The 21,985-nt window shown below is 36.3% G+C and overlaps 1 protein-coding gene across 1 annotated transcript in view; it reads right to left on the reverse strand.

Moving 5' to 3' along the window:
* Nucleotides 1-991: 991 nt before the first annotated feature.
* Nucleotides 992-21,985, reverse strand: part of LOC106800148 (phospholipid-transporting ATPase ABCA3-like) — a 204,275-nt gene continuing 183,281 nt past the window's right edge. The window contains 2 exon segments of the mRNA XM_087417083.1: nucleotides 992-1,132; nucleotides 1,501-1,574. Coding sequence (XP_087273209.1) covers nucleotides 992-1,132; nucleotides 1,501-1,574 — 215 coding nt within the window.

Consider the following 21,985-nt stretch of genomic DNA (forward strand, 5'->3'; position numbering starts at 1 on the left):
GGTGGACTCAAATGATTTATAGGATTCGTTCAGCTAATTGGATCTGAGACCCTGGTGGGGCACGGTTAAGGTCAAATACTAGAGGTTAGCTTCATCATGCTGCTATGCTGCCTAGAGTTCTATTAGTAGTAGCATCAAAAATTGTATGAGACAAACTAAATAAATTTTGTCCCAATCTCAGATTAATCAGAATGGCTGATGGGGTGGCATACTCATGGGGAAATTTGCTAGAAGCCAAGGTGGTGTGGAAACAAGGGGTAGATATTATTGGAAGACAATTTTTCATGGGTCACTTGTATTTCTGCATGACTTCCAAGGAGAACCACTAACTGCCTTTTTGTTTTGGACTATTTTTGCAAGGATGATTGTAGAGCAAATGGCCTTTGAAAAGAGATAATATCTCCCTCTGGACCAGAAGGAAGGTTTACTTAATGTTCAGTATAATAAGAATGTTTCCTTCCAGGGCAAAGGTCGGGCATGCTTACTTACTGCCCATTATAAAAGATTTGGGTTCCATAAGCTCAGGGTTCCTCTCCTGTAAAATAATCCACTGAATGTACAGGCATTACCTGGTTCTCTTTTGTTGCTTTGTGAGAATTAGGGATTGGGGAACTGGCACAAATATAATCTCTGACTACTGATATTGCTATAAGTAATAAAGTCTCGTGTCTTTGACCCAGGATTCCAATGTCTTCTGCCAGTATTCATGAAACTGTGGTAAGCTAACTTGATAACTTGCAAGTAGGGTAAAATCTCAGACCTTTCACAGTTCAGTTCTTGACAACAGGTCACTTATCTTAATGTCCAAAGATTATAAATGATCTTCTTTGGGGTTCAACTTGTGTATACACACAGAAAGAGAGAGAGAGAGAGAGAGAGAGAGAGAGAGAGAGGGAGAGGGAGGGAGAGGGAGAGAGACAGTTGGCTCTCTGTATCTAGTTGCAGTTGGCAGTCTAAGAAAGACATAAGGGTCACTGGTTGGAACTAAATTTCATAGCAGCTTTATTTCTTGATCATTTTCCATTTAATCAATATTAGCAACGTTTAGGAAGATTTGTTCCAGTGTTATCTGACTGACGGAATAGTCTTCTAGATTGAATAGTTCTTTAGCTTCCTCCAAAATACTAAACACCTTTAACAGAAAGAAAAATGGTGGTGTTACCATTGCAATATCCTCACCCAATCATTCCCCAGTTTTTGCCAGGTTTATGCTTAGGGACAAAAGATACAGAAGGGGGAAGTTAGAAAGTAGAAGGAAAAGATGGCTGAAAAACAGAGTGAAGAGGAGGCAGTTCTTCATTCCCATTCTCTTGATAGATATGGAATAATAGAATTTAGGGTCAGAAGTCTCAATCAAACTATAGGGGCTTTAAAAAAGTAACTTAAAAGTTCTCCTCCTCTGCTAATGTCAGGCTTCCATTCCACATGCTTGAATCTCAATGCTCCCTATCAGTCTTCTATTAACACATGATGTTAGAAGCGTATGATTTCTACAATTACCTTTCCCCAGCAAATTTCCTCTCTGGGAATGTGGTAGCCAACAATCCCTTGATGATCCTGCTTTAAGGTGTTACCTAAGAAAGAAAAGATTTGACAGGTGAGCAACAGAGAGGGCCCCGTATTATTTCCAAATAATTCCCATTCTAATTATCCACACCAATGGAAGATAGAATATGCAGTTAATACAAAAGATGACATAATCCCAAAGCCCATTCTTTTTAGTATATGTGACTTTGTGAAATATTTCAATAGATTTACTTCTACATGAAATATGATCTTATTGCCTGTAGTTTGTACAAATTGCAGAAGGTAGGACAATCACTTTTAAGCATGGAAAAATTGATAGCTCACACACTCATTTTGCCAAACCTGATTTATATGAATCCTAATGTTCAATAGGTCTCTGTTTCTAAACATTGTCCTGAAACTATGTTCATAAAATTTGGGTGTGGATTCTTTTTTCAGTTGTGTGTGTGTGTAGGGTAGGATCTCCATACTATTCTTATGACTAGGCAACCTTCATCCTAAAGGAAAGAAAAAACTCATGCATATAAAACACAAATGTGAAGGCATCCACCGGAGAAAAGAGATATTACAGCTTTTGAAAATACAGTAGTAATGTTGTGGGCATTCCTAATTGATAGGATGCATTTATATTTATTATCACACAGTTGAAGGTTATTGCAAATGGAATTAATTGGGATTAAAATATTTAACATAAATAAGCTATATGACAATAATAGTGATTTTCTTTAGTAGTGAGTCCCCACATAGCCTCTATGAGTAAGTAAAATTTTGAAAAAACTTTTTAAATTGTGAAATATATGAAACATAAAAAAGTGTATGGAACATAGATGTATAGCTTAGTGAATTACAATAAAGTTAACAAACATGTAACTGACACTCAGAACTCTAGAAGTCACCTATATGCCACTACCAAGACTCACTTCCTCCCCCTTATAGACAACTACTGTCCTGATTTTTATGGTAAGCATTTCTTTGCTATTCTTTATAGTTTTATTACCTAAGTATGGAACCCTAAATACTATAGTTTGGTTTTGCCTTCTTTGTACTTCATATGAATGCAAACATACAGTATGTATTATTTTTATTTGCCCTCTTTCACTCATTATATTTTTAAGATTCATCCATGTTGTTGTGTACAGCTTCATTTATTTTCATTACTACAAAGTTTCCAGAGTATGACTACACCTCTACTGTTGGTGGACATATGGTGTGGTATGCAGCTTCTTAGTAATGATCTCTGCCTCCTAGTAATCACAAAATTGTCTAGTCCCCTACCACACTGAATAGGACTGATCTGAGCAACCAGTAGGTTATTGCCGGAATAACAGAATGTGACTTCTGAAGCTAGTTTATAAAAGACATTGTGGTTTCTATCTCGCTCTCTCTAGGATCATTTGATGTGAAGGAAGCCAGCCACTACATTGTGAGGACACTCAGGCAGTCCTATGGAAAGGTCCATGTGGTAAGGAACTGTCATGTTACTGATGTTATTCCCTAGATCTTTAATTTCTTTCAGCAATGTTTTATAGTTTTCATTGCACAAGTCTTTTACTTTCTTGGTTATATTTATCCCTAAGTATTTAATCCTTTAAATGCTATTGTAAATGGAATTGCTTTCTTAATTTCTTCTATGGATTGTTCATTGATGATGTATAGAATACAATTGATGTTTGTGTGTTGATCGCGTACCCTGAAACTTTGCCAAGTTTTCTCTTTAGCTATAGCAATTTTCTTTTAAATTAATTTGGATTTTCTATGTATAGGACCAGGCCAACTGTGAATAGAGACACTTTTACCCTTTCCTTTCCAATTTGGATGCCTTTTATTTCTTTTTCTTCTCTAACAGATCTGGACAGAACTTCCAGTACAATGTTGAATAGAAGCTATGAAAATGGGCATCCTACCCTTGTCCCTGATCTTAGGGGGAAAGCTTTCATTATTTTGCCATTGATTATTATGAGTTTTTCATAAATGCCCTTTATTATATATATCATATATATATTATATTATATTTATCCCTTATTTCCAGTTTCTGAGAGTTTTTATCAGAAAAGGTTGTTGGATTTGTCAAATGACTTTTCTGCATCAATTGAGATGATCATTTGTTTTTTCCCTTCATTCTATTAATGTAATGTATTACATTGATTTTCTTATGTTGAATCACCCTTGAATCACTGGGATAAATCCCCCCAGGTCCTGGTGAACAATCCTTTTAAGATGCTGTAGATTCAATTTGCTAATATGTTTCTGTAGATTTTTGCATCTATATTCATGGATGGTTTGTAAAACTCCCTAATTTTTGGTTATATTAGGATATCTTCATTTCTCCTGTTTTGAAAGGTAGTTTTGCTGGATATAGAATTCTTGGATGACAGTTTTTTCTTTCAGTACTTCTAATATATCAACTCACTCTTTTATGATCTCCAAGGTCTTCAAGGATGAAAACTCTGCTGACAATGTTATCGAGGATCCCTTGTATATGATGAGTCACTTCTCTCTTGTTGCTTTCAAGATTGTCTTTTTGGCTTTTGACAGTTTGATTATAATCTGTTTTGGTGTGGGTCTATGTGATTTATCCTACTTAGAGACATTGAGCTTCTTGGATTTGTAGATTCAAATATTGCAACAAATTTGGGAAGTTTTCAGTCATTATTTCTTCAAATATTCTTTTTGAAGTTTTTTCTCTTTCTTCTCCTCTAGGACTCCCACAATGCATATGTTGATCTTCTTGATGATGTTACACAGGCCCTTTAGGCTCTGTTCACTTTTCTTCAATCTTTTTTCTTTCTGTTTCTCAGACTTGATAATTTCAATTGTGCCATCTACAAGTTTGCTGATTTTTATGCCTGCTCAAATATGCCTTTGAATCCCTCTAGTGGATTTTTCATTTCAGTTATTGTACTTTTCAGCTCAGAATTTCTTTTGGCTCCTTTTTATGCTTTCTATCTTTTTATTGACTTTCCAATTTCTCTCATACATTGTTTTCCCGAATTTGTCCATGTCTTCATTTCGTTCTTTGAGCATCTTTAAGACATTTGTTTGAGTCCTTGTCTAGAAAGTCCTCCATCTGTTCTTCTTCAGGGATGGTTTCTTTTGATTTATTTTTTTTCCTTTGAGTGGGCCAAACTCTCCTGTTACCCTGTGAATTTTTGTGGAAAAGTGGACATTTGAATTTTAAAATGTAGTAATTCTGGAAATCAGATTCTCCCCCTTCTGCAGGGTTTGCTGTTTAAAATTTTTTTAAAAAATTGTTCTAGGTTGTCTCTGTGCAAGGGATCAGCTTGAGGTATAAGCTTAAGGTCTTCTCAGATCTTTTTTGTTCATGCATTTTTCCCTGGCTTGTGCAGTGACTTTCTAAATTTCCCTGTATATGTTGTTATTTTTGAATGTCCTAATCCTTAAATGTCTCACTTCCAAAAGGGGGAAAAGGGAAAAATGAAGAAAAAATGAAAAAGGTGCTTTCCCTCTAAATTCCCTGAAAGCCACTTCAGCTGATGGTGGTTGCAACAATGGTGGCCTGCCTTTCTGTCTGCATGTCCTTGATCCAAAGTATTAATCTGCAATCAGAGCACAAATTCCTGATATTTGGAGGACAAGGTCCTTATTGCCCACATGACTCTCACAAGCTGCTCTAGGAACACTGATTTGCTACCTTCCGTGGGGCTGGGGATTGGATGATGGGTAGCCACTACTTCACTAATGTGTGAGACTGACTGAAAGTAACTACAGTTTATAGGCCATCTCTTCCCCTGGAAGTATTCAAATAGACATCTGAGTTTCAAAATAATTACATCAGACAGTTTCTGCCAGTACAATTGTTGTCTAGGTGGATAGACATATTCTTGGAGCTTCCTACTCTGCCATCTTCCCTGATGTCACTTCTTGCTCCTTTTTGATTCTCTCTTTTATTTTATACAAAGTTATTTTATTGTTGTCAAGATTCTCCCCTTTTCTTTGCCTTTCAGCATTTTTACTATGATGTTTCTGTGTGTGGATCTCTTTGTATTTATCCTACTTGGAGTTTGTTGAACTTCTTAGATGCAGAGGTTAATGTTTTTCATCAAATCTGAGAAGTTTTCAGGCACTACTTTTTCAAATATATTTTTTGCTCTTTTCTCTCCTCTCCTTTTGGTGCTCCTACTTTGCATATATTGATGTGTTTAATGGTGTCCCATAGGTTTCTGAGGCTCTATTAATTTTTCTTCATGACTTTTTCTTTTTGTTCTTTGGATCACATGATCTCTATTGATCTGTCTTCAAATTGCTACTTATTCTGCCAGTTCAAATCTACTGTTGAGCCCCTCTGGCAAACTTTTCATTTCAGTTATTGTACTTTTCCATGACAGAATTTGCTTTTGGTTCTCTAAAAAATAATTTCTATCTCTTTATTGATATGTTTTATTTGTTGAGATTTTTCAGTATACCTTCCTTTACTTCTTTAAGCATTGTTTAATTTAGTCTATTGAATACATTTATTCATTGGAGTTTTTGTTAAGACTGACACCGGGTCATTTTCACAAGTAGTTTCCATTGCTTGCTTTCCCCCCCACTGTGTATGGGTTACATTTTCCTGTTTTCTGCATGTCTCATAATTTTTTGTTGAAAACTAGACATTTTAGTTAATATATTGTACAAACTCTGGTACTAGTACTCCAAGCCTTGTTATTGTTGTTTGCTTGTTTATTTATTTATTGATTGGCTATATTATTTTAGTGAAGTCTATTCCTCCTTCCCCCTGTGGTGTGAAACCTCTCATGTTGCTCCCCAGAGGGCACTGCCTTGGGCATATGCACAGTCACCCTGGGATGACAGTTTCTTTAGCAGAGCTCTCTTTGACTGTCAGTTTCCCTGACTAAACCCAAATGCTAAACTCCACTAATTTCTAGCTGAATGTTCTAATTGTTTTCATCAATGCTTTAGGGGATAAACTGCTCCACAGATATTTTCAATTACATTTAGGTTCTTCACAATAGTTTTTGAAGCAAATATTTGAAGTTTGTTCTGACTACAGGAGGACTCTTCTTAGATATATATTTTCTTGGTTTTCTTCGGTAAATTATCTGGCCTGTGATTTAGCTTATATCTGTTAATGAAGCTACCAATCTCCTCTTAATTGCTTTCCACCAGAACCTCCATTGTTTTTGAGAGCATCTTTATGCTTGAACTTTCCCACACTTTGTTTCAAATAAAGTCAGTCTTGGAGAAGAGCTTCAGAGCTCTTTTTTTATGGTTTGCTTCCCTATGGGAAAAATCTCTGAGCCATGATTATAGAGCTGGGAGTGGGGATAGTAGTCTGAGTGACATCCCTGATTTAGGAGCTGGGCAGGAGATGGTATCGTGTGGTTTTCTCAGCTTGTCTCTCCTGCTGCAGAAGGTTTGACCTTCAAATGAGCCAGATCATGGGTGATGTGGGCCCCAGTATTTTCTGCACAGCATGATCAAGGTAGAATCTCCACCCCATAAGTGAGGGCTAGGTGGAAGAAGGGAGTCCCCGATCTCTTGGCTGCAATTATCTGGAAATCAGCCTCTGCAACAGGTAGCTGGGGAGCAGGATGAGATATGCTGACATTTGCCCCTCCCAGGATGATACCATAGTGGTCAATCTGAAGTTGGTGGGAGAGGGAGCCTGTGTTCTTGGCTGTGCCTACTTGGAGTGAAGTTTTCATCGCATTGGGCTGGGATGGTTTGGAAAGAAGCAGGTTGTAATTCAAATGTCAAAGAATCTCGCTGTTCTTACAGTTTTGATAGATTTTCTTGAACAAATATTTCCTCAGTTTCTGTATGTCCTTAGGACCATACTCAGAGACTTAACATGGTTGTTTTAAAAATAAATTTCACCAGTTATGCTGAGGAGCAGTTCTGCAGAGGCCTTACATTGCCATTCTGGAAGTGGAACTCCCACAGTCATTTTATATTTCATAATATTAATTTAAATATCTGATGTCCTTTGAAGTCTAAAATTGTTATTTGTATTTCTGCTTAATTTCATTCATCATGACATTTCTTTTCGTGATTTTTGGCTTTTGAGTATGATTCTACAAAGAGTGATTTTAATCTGTGGGAATATTATGGGCCTAAATTGGGATACATTTATTATAAGATGATTTATATGCATCTCTGTTAAGTGCTAATAGATACTACCAGTCTGAGGCTTAAAACGTTTGCTCATTTTAAAAATTTTAATGGACTTTTTAAAAAGCAGTTTTAGGTTCACAACAAAAATTAGTGGAAAGTACAGAGATTTTCCATTTACCTCCGCCACACACATACATAGCCTCCCCCACTATCAACATCCTGATACATTTGTTACAGTTGATGAACCCACAATGACACATCATTATCACTGAAGAGTCCATAGCTCACATTAGAGTTTACTCTTGGTGATGTACATTCTATGGGTTTGGACAAATTTATAATGATATGTATCTACCATTATAGTATCATACACAGTAGTTTCACTGCCCTAAAAATCCCCTTTGCTTCACCTGTTTATACCTCCCTACTCCCTAACCCCTGACAACCTCTATCTCTTTACTGTCTCCATAGTTATCCATTTTCCAGAATGTCACATAAGTTGGAATCATACTGTATGTAGCTTTTTCAAATTGGTTTCTTTCTCTTAGGAATATGCATTTAAGGTTCCTCCATGTCTTTTCATGGCCTGATAGCTCATTTCTTTTTAGCACTGAATAACATTCCATTCTCTGGATGAATGACAGCTTATCCATTCACTTACTAAAGGACATCTTGGTTGCTTCCAAGTTTTGGCAAATATGAATAAATCAGCTGTAAACATCCATGCAGGTTTTTGTGTGGACATAAACTTTCAACTCCTTTGGGTAAATATCAAGAAGCATGATTGCTAGATAGTATGGCAAGAGTATGTTTAGTTTTGTAAGAAACTGCCAAGCTGTCTTCCAAAGCGGCTGTACCATTTTGCATTCTCACCAGCAATGAATGAGAGTTCCTGTTGCTCACATCAGGATTTTGGCCGTTTTAATAAGTGTGCAGTAGTATCACATTGTTGTTTTAGTTTGCATTTCCCTGCTGACATATGATGTGGAGCATCTTTTAGTGTGCTTATTTGCCATCTGTATATCATTTTTGGTTAAGTGTCTGTTAATGTATTTGGCCCATTTTAAAATCAGGTTGTTTTCTCACTGTTAAGTTTTAACAGTTCTTTGTATATAGTCATGCATCACTTAATGATGGGGATACCTTCTGAGAAATGCATTGTTAGGCGGTTTCATCATTGTGTGAACATCGTAGAGTGTACTTACACAAACCTAGATGGTATAGCCTACTACACACCTAGGCTAGATAGTATAGCCTATTGCTCCTTGGCTACAAACCTGTACAGCATGTTACTGTACTGAATACTGTAAGTAATTGTAAGACAATGTTAAGTATTTGTTTATCTAAACATATCTAAACATAGAAAAGGTACAGAGAACATACACTATAAAAGATAAAAATGGTACACCTATATAGGGCACTTACCCTGAATGGAGCTTGCAGGACTGGAAGTTGCTCTGGGCGAGTCAGTGAGTGAGTGGTGAGTGAATTGGAAGGTCTAGGACATTACTGTACACTACTGTAGACTTTATAACACTGTACACTTAGGCTACATTAAATTTATAAAAATTATTTTTCTTTGTTCAATAATAAATTAACCTTATCTTGCTGTAACTTTATAATTTTTTTTAACTTTTTGTAATAACACACCTTAAAACACAAACACATTGTACAGCTGCACAAAAATACTTCATATCCTTATTCTATAAGCTTTTTTCTATTTAAAATTTATTTTATTTTTCTATTTTTAAAACTTTTTTGTTAAAAACTAAGACACAAGCACACACATTAGCCTAAGCCTACACAGGGTCAGGACCATCAATATTACTGTCTTTTACTTCCACATCTCATCCCACTGGAAGGTCTTCAGGGGCAATGACATGCATGGAGCTTTCATATCCTATGATAACATCTCCTATGATGCCTTCTTCTGGAATACCTCCTGAAGGACCTGCCTGAGGCTCTTCTTGAGGAGGTGTCACTCTTTTCAGAAAATTATCCATGGTGGTTTGCTTCTTTTTTACATCATGGATTTGCTTGTAAGCAGATAATACACCATGAGTATTCATTGGGGTCCATGCTTTTAAACTCTTTAAGGAGATTGTTGAGGTCTGAAAAACTTCTGCTAAACCCTTCACTGTGAATTTTCTTGGGGGTTCTTATTTTTCTTCTCCTGTAGTTTCCTTTTCTCTTGTTTCTTCTTCAGATATGCATTCTTCTTCCAGATCCAACAACTCCTCATTAGTCAATTCCTCTGGAATCACTTCTAGGAGCTCCTTAATGTCATCTTCATCCATGCCCAGGTTAAAGCTGTCTGCCATCTCAACCACAGCCTTGTTGATTTTTGCAACTTCCTCATCCTTGTCAAATCCTTTGAAGTCATGGATGAACCTCTTGAGTTTCTTCTTCTAGATGCCATTCATACACTCCTTGGTGACATCATCTCCAGCCCAAGCAAGGTTCTTGATGTAGTCATAGATATAATCCTTCCAGAATTGAATCTGTGTCTTCTCAGAACCTTCCTCAGTTGCAGCAATAGCCTGAGCCAAGGTCCTCCTCAGGTAATATGCCTTAAAAGCTGCTATAACTCCTTGATCCATTGGTTGGATTGAAGAGGTAGTGTTTGCAGGAAGAAAAACTGCTTTGATATTGGGATGAAGATCACCAATAAAAGGAGGATGGCCAGGAGCATTATCAATAAGCAAAATCTTGAAAGGTATGTTATTCTCCAAACAATATTTCTCCATTTCACTGGTATAGCACTTCAAGGGGGCATCTTGGAAGAGAAGCTGGGTCATCCATGACTTCTTAGTGCTTCTGTGGCAGTGTGTGCTTATTGACACACTTGAAAGCCCTGGGTTTCTCACTGTGCCAGATCACAAAGGGTTTCATTTTGTAGCCTGCAACATTGCCCCCAAGCAAGATGGCTATCCTGTCCTTAAAAGCTGTAAAACCTGGCATTGACTTGGCCTACTTATGGATGAAAGTCCTTTTAAGTATCTGTTTCCAGAATAGGGAGGTTTCATCCATATTGAATATTTGCTCTGGCAAGTAATTTTCCTCCACAATCAGCTTATCTAGAGTTTTCAAAAATTCTTCAGCTGCCTTCACATCAGCACTTGCAGACTCACCACTCCCTTTCACATTATGTAATTAATAATGATTTTTGAATCATTTAAACCACCCAAAGTTAACAGTAAATTCAACATTGTAGTCAGGTTCAGCCTTTTCTTTCAACATCACAAACAAAATTTTTGCTTTGGCTGTGATCATCACAGTGCTGAGAGGGATAATGCTTCTGTATCTGGCCTTTGATCCAGGTCATTAGAAGTTTCTCCATGCCTGACATAGGCCTGTCTTGAATTTTTGTTAGTCTTGTTGCCTTCAATGAAGCAGATCCTTTAACAGCTTCTGTCATAGCAAGATTGTAGCTATGGTGGAATGGGACATATCTGACTGGTAAGCAATAACTATCACTGATTTTCCACCTTTGTAGTCCTCAATCACTTTTAATTTCATTTCTTGGTCAATCACTTGATGTGGACTCTTACTGGAAACAGTAGCAGTGGATTTTGTATGCTTAGGGGCCATGATTAACAAAACACAAGATTAAATCAAGCACAAGAGAAAGTGATGCAATCAAGAGATACAGTAAACACAAGATGTCTGAGGCTGCTGCCGGCATAACATGGAATACTGTTTTATAGTAAACTTTTTTTTAAGCACAAAGAGTACACTCTAAAATAACAATAAAATGTATAGTATAGTAAATATATAAACCAGTAACATGGTTGTTTATTATCATTATCAAGTATTATGCATTGTACATAACTGTATGTGCTAAACTTTTATATGACCGGCAGCACAGTGGTTTGTTTATACTAGCATCACCACAAACACGTGAGTAACGCATTGCACTATGATGTTATGACAGCTATGACATCACTAGGCAATAGGAATTTTTCAGCTCCATTATGATCTTATGGAACCACCATCATATATGTGGTCCATCACTGACAGAAACATTGTTATGTGGCACATGACTATATTTGGATAACAGTCCTTTATCAGATATGTCTTTTGCAAATATTTTCTTACAGTCTGTGGCTTGTCTATTCATTCACTTGACAGTGTCTTTCACAGAGCAGAAAATCTTAATTTTAATGAAACCCAGCATATCCATTATTTCTCTCATGGATCATGCCTTTGGTGTTATGTCTAAAAAGTCATCACCATACCCAAGGTAATCCATATTTTCTCCTATTTTTTCATAGGGATTTTATAGTTTTGCATTTTACATTTAGATTTGTAATCCATTTTGAGTTAATTTTTGTGAAGGGTGTTAGGTCTGTGTCTATATTCATTTTTTTTTCCCATGTGGATGTCCAGTTGTTCTAGTATCATTTGTTGAAAAGACTATCTTTGCTCCATTGTATTGCTTTTACTCCTCTGTCAAAGATCAGTTGACTTTGTATTTCTGGTCTCTCTATTCTGTTCCATTAATCTATTTGTATATTCTCTTGACAATACCACACTGTCTTGATTATGGTAGCTTTATAATAAGTCTTGAAGTCAGGTACTGTCAGTCTTCCAACTTTGTTCTTTTCCTTCAATATCATGTTGGCTCTTCTGGGACTTTTGCCTCTCCAAATAAACTTTAGAGTCAATTTATTGATATCCACAAAACAACTTACTGGAGTTTTGACTGGGATTGCATTGAATCAATAGATCAAGTTGGGAAGAATTGACATCTTGACAATACTGTGTCTTCCTATCCATGACCATGGAATATTTCTCCATTTATTTAGTTCTTTGACTTCCTTCATCAGAGTTATGTAGTTTTCCTCATATAGATATTGTACATTTTGTTAGATTTATACCTATGTACATCTTTTTTTTGGGGGGTGTTAATGTAAATGGTATTATGTTTTCAACTTCAAATTCCACTTGTTCATTGCTGGTATATAGGAAAGTAATTGACTTTTGTATATTAATCTTGTATCCTGCAACCTTGCTTTAACCACTTATTAGTTCCCAGAGTTTTTGGTCTATTCTTTCAGATTTTCTAATGAGTCAATCATGACACCTGTAAAAAAAAGACACTTATTTATTCCTTCCAGTCTGGATATCTTTTATTTCCTTTTATTGTCTTATTGCATTATCTGGGATTTCAAGTGCAATGTTGAAAAGCAGTGGTTAGATGGGACATCCTTGCTTTGTCCTTGATCTTAGTAGGAAAGCTTTGAGTTTTTCATGTTTAAGATTAATGTTAGCTGTAGGTTTTTTTGTAGATATTTTTAATCACATTGAGGATTTTCTCCTCTATTTGTAATATATTGCAAGTTTTCAAAATCATGAACGGGTGCTGGATTTTGTCAAATGCTTTTCCTGCATCTATTAATATAATCATGTAATTTTTTTTAGCCTGTTGATGTGTTGGATTACATTAGTTGATTTTTGAATGTTGACCCAGCCTTGCATCTGTGGGATAAATCCTGCTTGGCTGTGGTGTATAATTCTTTTCATACATTGCTGGATTCAGTTTGCTAATATTTTGTTGAGGACTTTTGCATCTATGTTCATGAGAGATATTTCTCCATTGTTTTCTTTTCTTGTAATGTCTTTCTCTGGTTTTGGTATTAGGGTAATACTGACTTCATAGAATGAGTTAGGAAGTATTCCCTTTGCTTCTATCCACTGAAAGAGATTGTAGTGAATTGGTATAATTTCTTCCTTAAATGTTTTGTAGAATTCACCAGTGAACCCCTCTGGGCCTAGTGCTTTCTGTTTGGGAAGGTTATTAATTATTGATACAATTTAATATATATAGGCCTATTCAGATTACTTCTTCTTGTGTGAGTTTTGGCAGATTGGGTCTTTCATGGAATTGGTCCATTTCATCTAGGTTATCAAATTTGGAGACACAGAATTGTTCATAGTATTCCTTGATTATCCTTTAAATGTCCATGGAATCTGTAGTGATGTCCCCTCTTTTATTTCTGATATTAGTAATTTGTGTTTTCTCTCTTTCTTAGTTATCCTGGCTAGATGCTTATGGATTTTATTAGTAGTTTCAAAGAATCAGCTTTTGGGTTCGTTGATTTTTCTCTACCAATTTCCTGTTTTTGATTTCATTGATTTCTGCTCTAATTCTTATTTCTTTTCTTCTGGTTAGTCTGGATTTAACTTGCTCTGGTTTTCTAGTTTCCTAAGATGGAAGCTTATATTATTTACTTTAGATACCTTTTTCTTTTCTAATATATGCAATGAATGGTATAAATGTCCTTCTAAGCACTGCTTTTGTTGCATTTAACAAATTTTGATAAGTTGTGTTTTCATTTTCATTTAGTTCAAATTATTATTTTTTAATTTCTCTAGAGTTTTCTTTTTTTGATCCTTGTGTTATTTAGAAGTATGTTGTTTAATGTCCAAGTATTTTTAGATTTTCCAGCTATCTTTCTGTTATTGATTTCTAGTTTAATTCCATTGTGGTCTGACAGAAGACAGTGTATGATTTCTATTCTTTTAAATTTGTTATGGTTATTTTGTTGCACAGAATGTAGTCTCTCTTGGTGAATGTTCCATGTGACCTTGACAAAATGTGTACTGTGTATCAACAGTTTCTGCTGTTGTTGGATGAAAGTGTCTATAGATGTCCATTATATCCAGTTGATTGATGGTTTTATGAAGTTCAAATATGCCCTTTTCGATTTTATGCTTTCTGGATCTGTCTATTTCTGATAGAGGGGCGTTGAAGTCTCCAACTATAATAGTGGATTCATCTATTTCTCTTTGTTGTTCTCTCAGTTTTTTTCTTCATGGATTTTGATGCTTGTTTTTAGACACTTATATGTTAAGGATTGTTATGTATTTCTCTTTGCCGTTCTATCAGTTTTTTTCTTCACAGATTTTGATGACTGCTTTTAGGCACATATATGTTAAGGACTGTTACATATTCTTGGAGAATTCAACCCTTTACCATTATTTAATGTTCCACTTTATCCTTGATAACTTTCCTTGCTCTGAAGTCTGCTCTCATTGAAATTAATGTAGCCACTCCCACTTTCTTTTGATTAGTGTTAGCATGGCATACCTTTCTTCATCTATTTACTTTTAATCTATGTGTCTTTATATTTAAATTGGGTTTCTTTTATTTAATTAATTAATTAATTATTTTTGAGGAAGATCAGCCCTGAGCTAACATCCATGCCAATCCTCCTCTTTTTTTTGCTGAGGAAGACCGGCCCTGAGCTAACATCTATTGCCAATCCTCCTCCTTTTTCTCCCCAAAGCCCCAGTAGATAGTTGTATGTCATAGTTGCACATCCTTCTAGTTGCTGTATGTGGGATGCCGACTCAGCATGGCTGGACAAGCGGTGTGTCGGTGCGTGCCTGGGGTCCGAACCCAGGCCGCCAGTAGCAGAGCACGCGCACTTAACCGCTAAGCCACGGGGCTGGCCCCTAAATTAGGTTTCTTTTAGACAACATATAGCTGGGTCTTGTTTTTTGATCCCCTCTGACAATATCTGTCTTTTAGTTGGTGTATTTAGACCATTTACATTCAAAGTGATTATTTATATAGTTGGAATAATATCTATCCTATTTGTTACCGGTTTTTATTTGTTGCCATGTTCTTTTTCCCTCATTTTTTCTTCCACTCTTTTTCTGCCTTTTGTAGTTTTAATTGAGCATTTTACATAATTCCATTTTCTCTCCCTTTTAGTATATCAGTTATACTTCTTTTTTAAAAACGTTTTTTAGTGCTTGCTCTAGAGTTTGCAATACACATTTACAACAAATCCCAAGTCAAATTTCAAATAACACTATACAGCTTTACAGAGATTGTGAATATCTTATAACAACAAAATATTCCTAATTCCTCTGTCTTGGTCTCTTGTATCATTGCTGTTATTCATTTCACTTATACATAAAGCATATATGTACATTTATATATACGCATATATAATAGAATGCATTTTTGCTATTTTTTTTCACCAAATGAATTCATTTCTTTCAATTATTTCATTTTAGTTGATTAGGTTTTTTCATGTAAATATCCCCCCCATTTTATTGAGATATAATTGGTATATAACATTGTGTAAGTTTAACGTATATAATGTGATTATTTGATACACACATATATTGCAGAATGATTACCACAATAATGTCAGTTTACACATCCATCACCTCACATAATTACTTTTTTTGTGTGGTGTGAACATTTAAGATTTATTTTCTTAGCAACTTTCAAGTATATAATACAGAATTATAACTATATTTACCATGCTGTACATTAGATCCTCAGAACTTATTCATCTTATAACTGAAAGTTTATACCCTTTGATCAACATCTCCCCATTTCCTCCACCCCTCAGCCCCTGGCAATCACCATTCAAATCTGTTTCTATGAGTTTAGCTTTTTTAGATTTCTCATACAGGTGAGATCATACAGTGTTTGTTTTTTTAATCTAGCTTACTTCTTTCAGTTACCATAACGCCCTGAAGTTCCATCTGTGTTGTTGCAAATGGCAAGATTTCTTTTGTTTTTATATTCCATTGTGTAGATATCACATTTTCTTTATGCATTCATCCATCAAAGGATACTTACATTGTTTCATATCTTGGTTCTTGTGAATAATGCTGTAAAGAATATGGGGGTGCAGATATCTCTTTGAGACAGTGATTTAATTTCTTCAGATATATACCCAGAAATGAGATTGCTGGATCATATGGTAGTTCTATTTTTAATTCTTTGAAGATCTTCATACTGTTTTCCATAGTGGCTGTACTCATTTATATTCCCATAAACAGTGCACAAGAGTTCCCCTTTCCCCACACTTTGTTATCTCTTGTCTTTTTGATAATAGCCATTCTAACAAATGTGAGGTGATATCTCATCGTGGCTTTGATTTGCATTTCCCTGACTATTAGTGATGTTGAGCATCTTTTCATACACCTGTTGGACATTTGTATCTCTTCTTTGAAAAAATGTATATTCAGGTCCTTTGCCATTTTTTAATCGGATTTTTTTGGGGAGAGCTAATGAGGTGTATGAGTTCCTCATTTATTTTGGATATTAACACCTTATCAGATACATAGTTTGCAAATATTTTCTCCCATTCCATGGGTTGCCTTTTCATTTTGTTGATGGTTTCTTTTGCTGTGCAGAAACTTTTTAGTTTGATGTAGTTCCATTTGTTTATTTTTGTTTTTGTTGCATGTGTTTTTCGTGTCATATCCAAAAAATTTTTGCCAAGACTGATATCAAGGAGCTTTTCCCCTAAGTTTTCTTCAACTGTGGCTTTGAGTCTTATACTTAAGTCTTTAATAATTTTTTTTTTTGTGAGGAAGAGCGGCCCTGAGCTAACATCTGCCCATTCTCCTCTTTTTTTACTGAGGAAGACTGGCCCTGGGCTAACATCCATGCCCATCTTCCTCTACTTTATATGGGACGCCGCCACAGCATGGCTTGACAAGCGGAGTGCCGGTGCACGCCCGGGATCTGAACCAGCGAACCCTGGGCCGCCGCAGCGGAGTGCACACACTTAACCGCTTGCACCACCGGGCTGGTCCCAGTCTTTAGTAATTTTTTAATTAATTTTTGTGAGTGGTGTAAGACAGCATCCAGTTTCATTCTTTTGCATGTGAATATCCAGTTTTCCTCACACCATTCATTGAAGAGACTGTCTTTCTCTATTGTGTATTCTTGGCTCCTTTGTAAAATATTAGTTGACTGTATATTCACGAGTTTATTCTGGGCCCTTGATTTATATTCAGTTGGTCTGTGTGTCTGTTTTTATGCCAGTGCCTTTTTTTTTTTTTTTTTTGCTGAGGCAGATTAGCCCTGAGCTAATATCTGCTGCCAATCTTCCTCCTTTTGCTCTTTTTATATGTGAGCCACTGCCACAGCATGGCCACTGACAGACAAGGGAAGGTCCATGCCCAGAACTGAACCCAGGCCACTGAAGTGGAACGTACTGAACTGGATCACTAGGCCACAGGGGCTGGCCCAAGCCAGTGCCATACTTTTTGATTGCTATAGCTTTATAATGTAGTTTGAAATGAGGATTTTGATGCTTCCAGAATTGTTCTTTTTTCTAAGCATTGCTTTGGCTTTTTGGGGTCTTCCGTGGGTCAATACAAATTTTGGGATTCTCTTTTCTATTTATGTGAAAAATACCTTTGGAATTTTGATAGGGTTTAAATTGAATATATAGATTGCTTTGGGGAGTGTGAACATTTTAACAATATTAATTCTTCCATCCGTGAACACGAGGTAGCTTTCCATATATTTTTATCTTCTTTAATTTCTTTGATCCATGTCTTATAGTTTTCTCTGTACAGTTCTTTCACCTCTTTGGTTAAATTTAATTCTATTTTATTTTCTTTGATGCTACTGTAAATGGAATAGTTTTCTTTAATTCTATTTCAGATAGTTTGTTGTTAGTGCATGCAAATGCAACTGATTTTTGTATGTTGACTTTGTATCCTGTAACTGTACTGAATTTATTAGTTCCAACAGTTTTTTGGTGGAGTCTTTAGGGTTTTCTATATATAAGATCATATCATCTGCAGACAAAGACAATTTTACTTCTTCCTTTCTGATTTGGATGCCTTTTATTTCTTTTTCTTACCTAATTTCTCTGGCTAGGACTTTTGGTACTATGTTGAATAGGAGTATTTTAGATGGGGCAAGAAGGAAGTGGGTCTCTTTGGCAGTGTCCCACAAAACTTGAGAAGCCAGGTGCTCACTCACATGCTCTTACTTCCCTCATGGAAGAAACTGTGGGCCAAGAAGGTCTCTCTTGGCATTGAGCTGTGCCACCTTGTTGTTGGGGTGACACTGGAAAGTGAGACTGTTCCTCTTACCCTCATAAATGTGACCAAGTTTGGATTTTTTTTTGCCCACTGGTGTCCTGGAACTTCTCTGTTGGACTCTCCAACTTCCACAAAGGCACTCTCGCATGTGGGTGATTGTCAAAATCGGTGTTTTTTGTGGGGAAGACAGTAGAAAACTCCTATTTGGTCATTTTGATGACATCACTTATTATTTTGAACAAACTTGTATCTGTTAGGTCAATTAAGAGTAAGAAAAATTAAAGTTTTTATTTTTATCTTCACTTATTCCTTCTCTGATGCTTTTTCTTTGTTTATGTAGATCTGAGTTTCTGACCTGCACCATTTTCTTCCTCTCTAAAGAAGTTCTTTTAACACATCTTGCAAGGCAGGTCTACTGGCAAAAAATTCCCTCAAGTTTTTTTTGTGCGACAAAGTCTTTATTTCTCCTTCACAATAAAGGGTTATTTCCCCAGGTACAGAATTTTATGTTGGTGGTTTTATTCTCTCAGCACTTTAAATATTCACTCCACTCTCTTCTTTTTTTTTTTTTTTTTTTGTGAGGAGATCAGCCCTGTGCTAACATCTGCCAATCCTCCTCTTTTTTTGCTGAGGAAGACTGGCCCTGGGCTAACATCCATGCCCATCTTCCTCCACTTTATATGGGATGCCGCCACAGCATGGCTTGCCAAGCAGTGCGTTGGTGTGCGCCCAGGATCCGAACCAGCGAACCCTGGGCCGTGGCAGCGGAGCACGCGCACTTAACTGCTTGCCCCAGTGGGCAGCCCCGCCACTCTCTTCTTGCTTGCGTGGCTTCTGAGAAGTTGGATGTGATTCTTATGTTTGTTCCTCTATAGGTAAAGTGTCTTTTTCCTCCAGCTTCTTTTGAGATTTTTTTTCTTTTTCTCTGAATTTCGGTAGTTGGAAAATGATATGCCTAGGCATAAGGGTTTTTTTTTTTTTTTTTTTTTTGGCATTTATCTTTTTGGTGTTCTCTGAGCTTCTTTGATCTGTGGTTTGGTGCTGACATTAATTTGGGGGAGATTCTCAGTCATTATTGTAATATTTCTTCTGTTCTTTTCTCTCTTTTCCTTCTGGTATTCCTATTATGCATATGTTACACCTTTTACAGTTGTCCTACAGTCTTTGGATATTCTGTTCCATTTTTTTCAGTCTTTGTTTTCTTTGCTTTTTGTTTTTTTTGTGGATTCTATTGATATATCCTCTAGCTCAGACGTTCTTTCCTCAACCACGCGCAGTCTACTAATAAGTCCATCAAAGTCATTATTCATTTCTGTTACAGTGTTTTGATCTCTAGCATTTCTTTTTGGTTCTTTCTTAGGATTTCCATCTGTCTGCCTACGTTGCTCATCTGTTCTTGAGTGCTGTCCACTTTATCCATTATAGCCTTTAGCATATTAATCACAGTTATTTTCAATTACTGGTCTGATAATTCCAACATCCTTTCCACGTCCAGTTCTGATGCTTGCTCTGGCTCTTCAAATTGTGTTCTTGCCTTTTGGTATGCTTTGTAATTTTTTATTGATAGCTAGACTTCCTGGGAAAAAGGAACTGCTGTAAATAGGCCTTTAGTAATCTGATGGTGAGGTGTGGGGAATCAGAAGCATTCTATACCCTATGTGTATATCTCAGTCTTTTAGTGAGCCTATACCTCTGGACTATGAAATTCACAAAATACTCAATTTTTTTCTCCCCTCTTATGTGGAACAACATGGCTAGAGCTGGCTGCAGTTGGGTATTTCTCTTTCCTCAGGTCAGTTAGGCTCTGGTCAACTAGTTTCCCCCAAGGACAGGCCTTGTTACAAACAAAAGAGTTCTCTGGTGTATTTCAAAATGGTTCCTTTTCCCTCTCCCTGCTAGAAGCATGAGGGGATTTTTATCCGATAGTTACTGTGGTAACCTGGTCAAGGTCCTGGAGGTAAATATCACAATATTGTGGGAGCTCTCCATGACTGGGACTCCTGGAGTTTTTACCTCTCAGAGTTGTCCACAGAGCATCTCCAGCAATTCAATTACAGCTCCAGTTTTCCTACCCTGGCACTGCCTCCCATTGTGCTTTCTGCTTGTGAGTCTCTGCTCTAGGAAACCATGACTCCCTGTATTTGCCTGTCTGTTTCTCCAATCTTGGCTGCAGTGGTTTGCCCTGTGTCCTCACCTCTCTTTCAGATCCTAGAAGAGTTCTTGATTTTTCAGTTTGTTCAGCTTTTTAATTGTTATTAGGACAGAGTGGTGATTTCAACCTTCTTATGTGCTTGGCTGGAAATAAGAGCATTTGTTAATTTTTGAAGGTCCTTGCTTACTGTGGGAATCTTAGGTTAAGCTACCCACATTGCAATGGCTCCAAAGTTTCACCTCTTATCTCACTACTGGTATTGCAATTTGCTTCAGGACAAACCACCTTTTGCATTTTATTATTGCCACTATTAGGTTTCAGCTTGATTTTTCTTTTCTGTTCTGTTTTGGTTCTTTGAATTTTTCTCAATTTTTTCTGAGTCTAAGCAAATCATTAAAAAGCAATTTTACTTTATGTTTTCTAGTGTGTATTTTTATTTTAACAGCAGGACCTTTCTGAGAGTATAATCTGCCATGCTGTAGAAGGAAGAACTATTTTCTTTGTGGTCTTTTAAAAATAATGCATGATCTCTTAAATTCCTTGCTATTAGGGAGAAAAATTAATTAAAATAATCTTTCAATTCATATAGAGACTGAAATATATATTTAAGTTGCCTTTCACAGGTTATGTTTCTTTCTTTTATCCTTTTCTGGATAATCTTTATGTATAGGTCCCAGGCTGTTCCTTTCTATTCTGCTGTCTTTAAATGGGGAAGTTTTATTTGAAACAGCTAATTTGCTCAAGGATAGTATGGGGAAAGGTTGCTAAATCAGCAACCTTACATACATCGTTTCACAATCAAGCTATCGTGTTCACCTCCTTCAGGACAAGTTTGTCCTCACTTTTTTGTGTCCTCTCTCCCCTTCAGGTTGAGCAGGATGTTGGAGTGGCTCACAGTATATATGATTCTGTGTGGTTAATTCAGTATCTTCAACACTGCATACAATAAGTGCTCCATAAATCCTATCATGCGAATGAATGGCTAAATAAATATTCAACTTCCTAATGGACATATTTATCTGAATATCAGTATAATTAATATGATTAATATGGAATTAATTATCTTTCCCACATAGTGGTTCCTCCTCTTGAATTGCCCATTCATATATATGTAGGATATATATGGATATATATATATACATCCATTTTCTATCATTTCCTCCTCTCCATTCTTAATGTCACTTCCTTAGTGCAGGCCAATACCATTTATTGCTTTATCATTGTTATAGCCCTTATGCTTTTAACCTTGCATCTTGACCATGTGGCCACCACATTGTTGTTAGAGTGATCATTCAAGTTGAAGACTAAGCAAGTCAAAATTATTAAAAGCCTTACCATGTCTCTGCTTAATGATTAGAACAAAGTAGTGGGAATAGAAATAAATAGAAACTGGTTATAAATGACTGTGTAACA

Source organism: Ceratotherium simum, chromosome 26 (assembly GCF_057802395.1).
Source record: "Ceratotherium simum simum isolate JZ-2026a chromosome 26, ASM5780239v1, whole genome shotgun sequence".
NCBI lineage: Eukaryota > Metazoa > Chordata > Mammalia > Perissodactyla > Rhinocerotidae > Ceratotherium > Ceratotherium simum.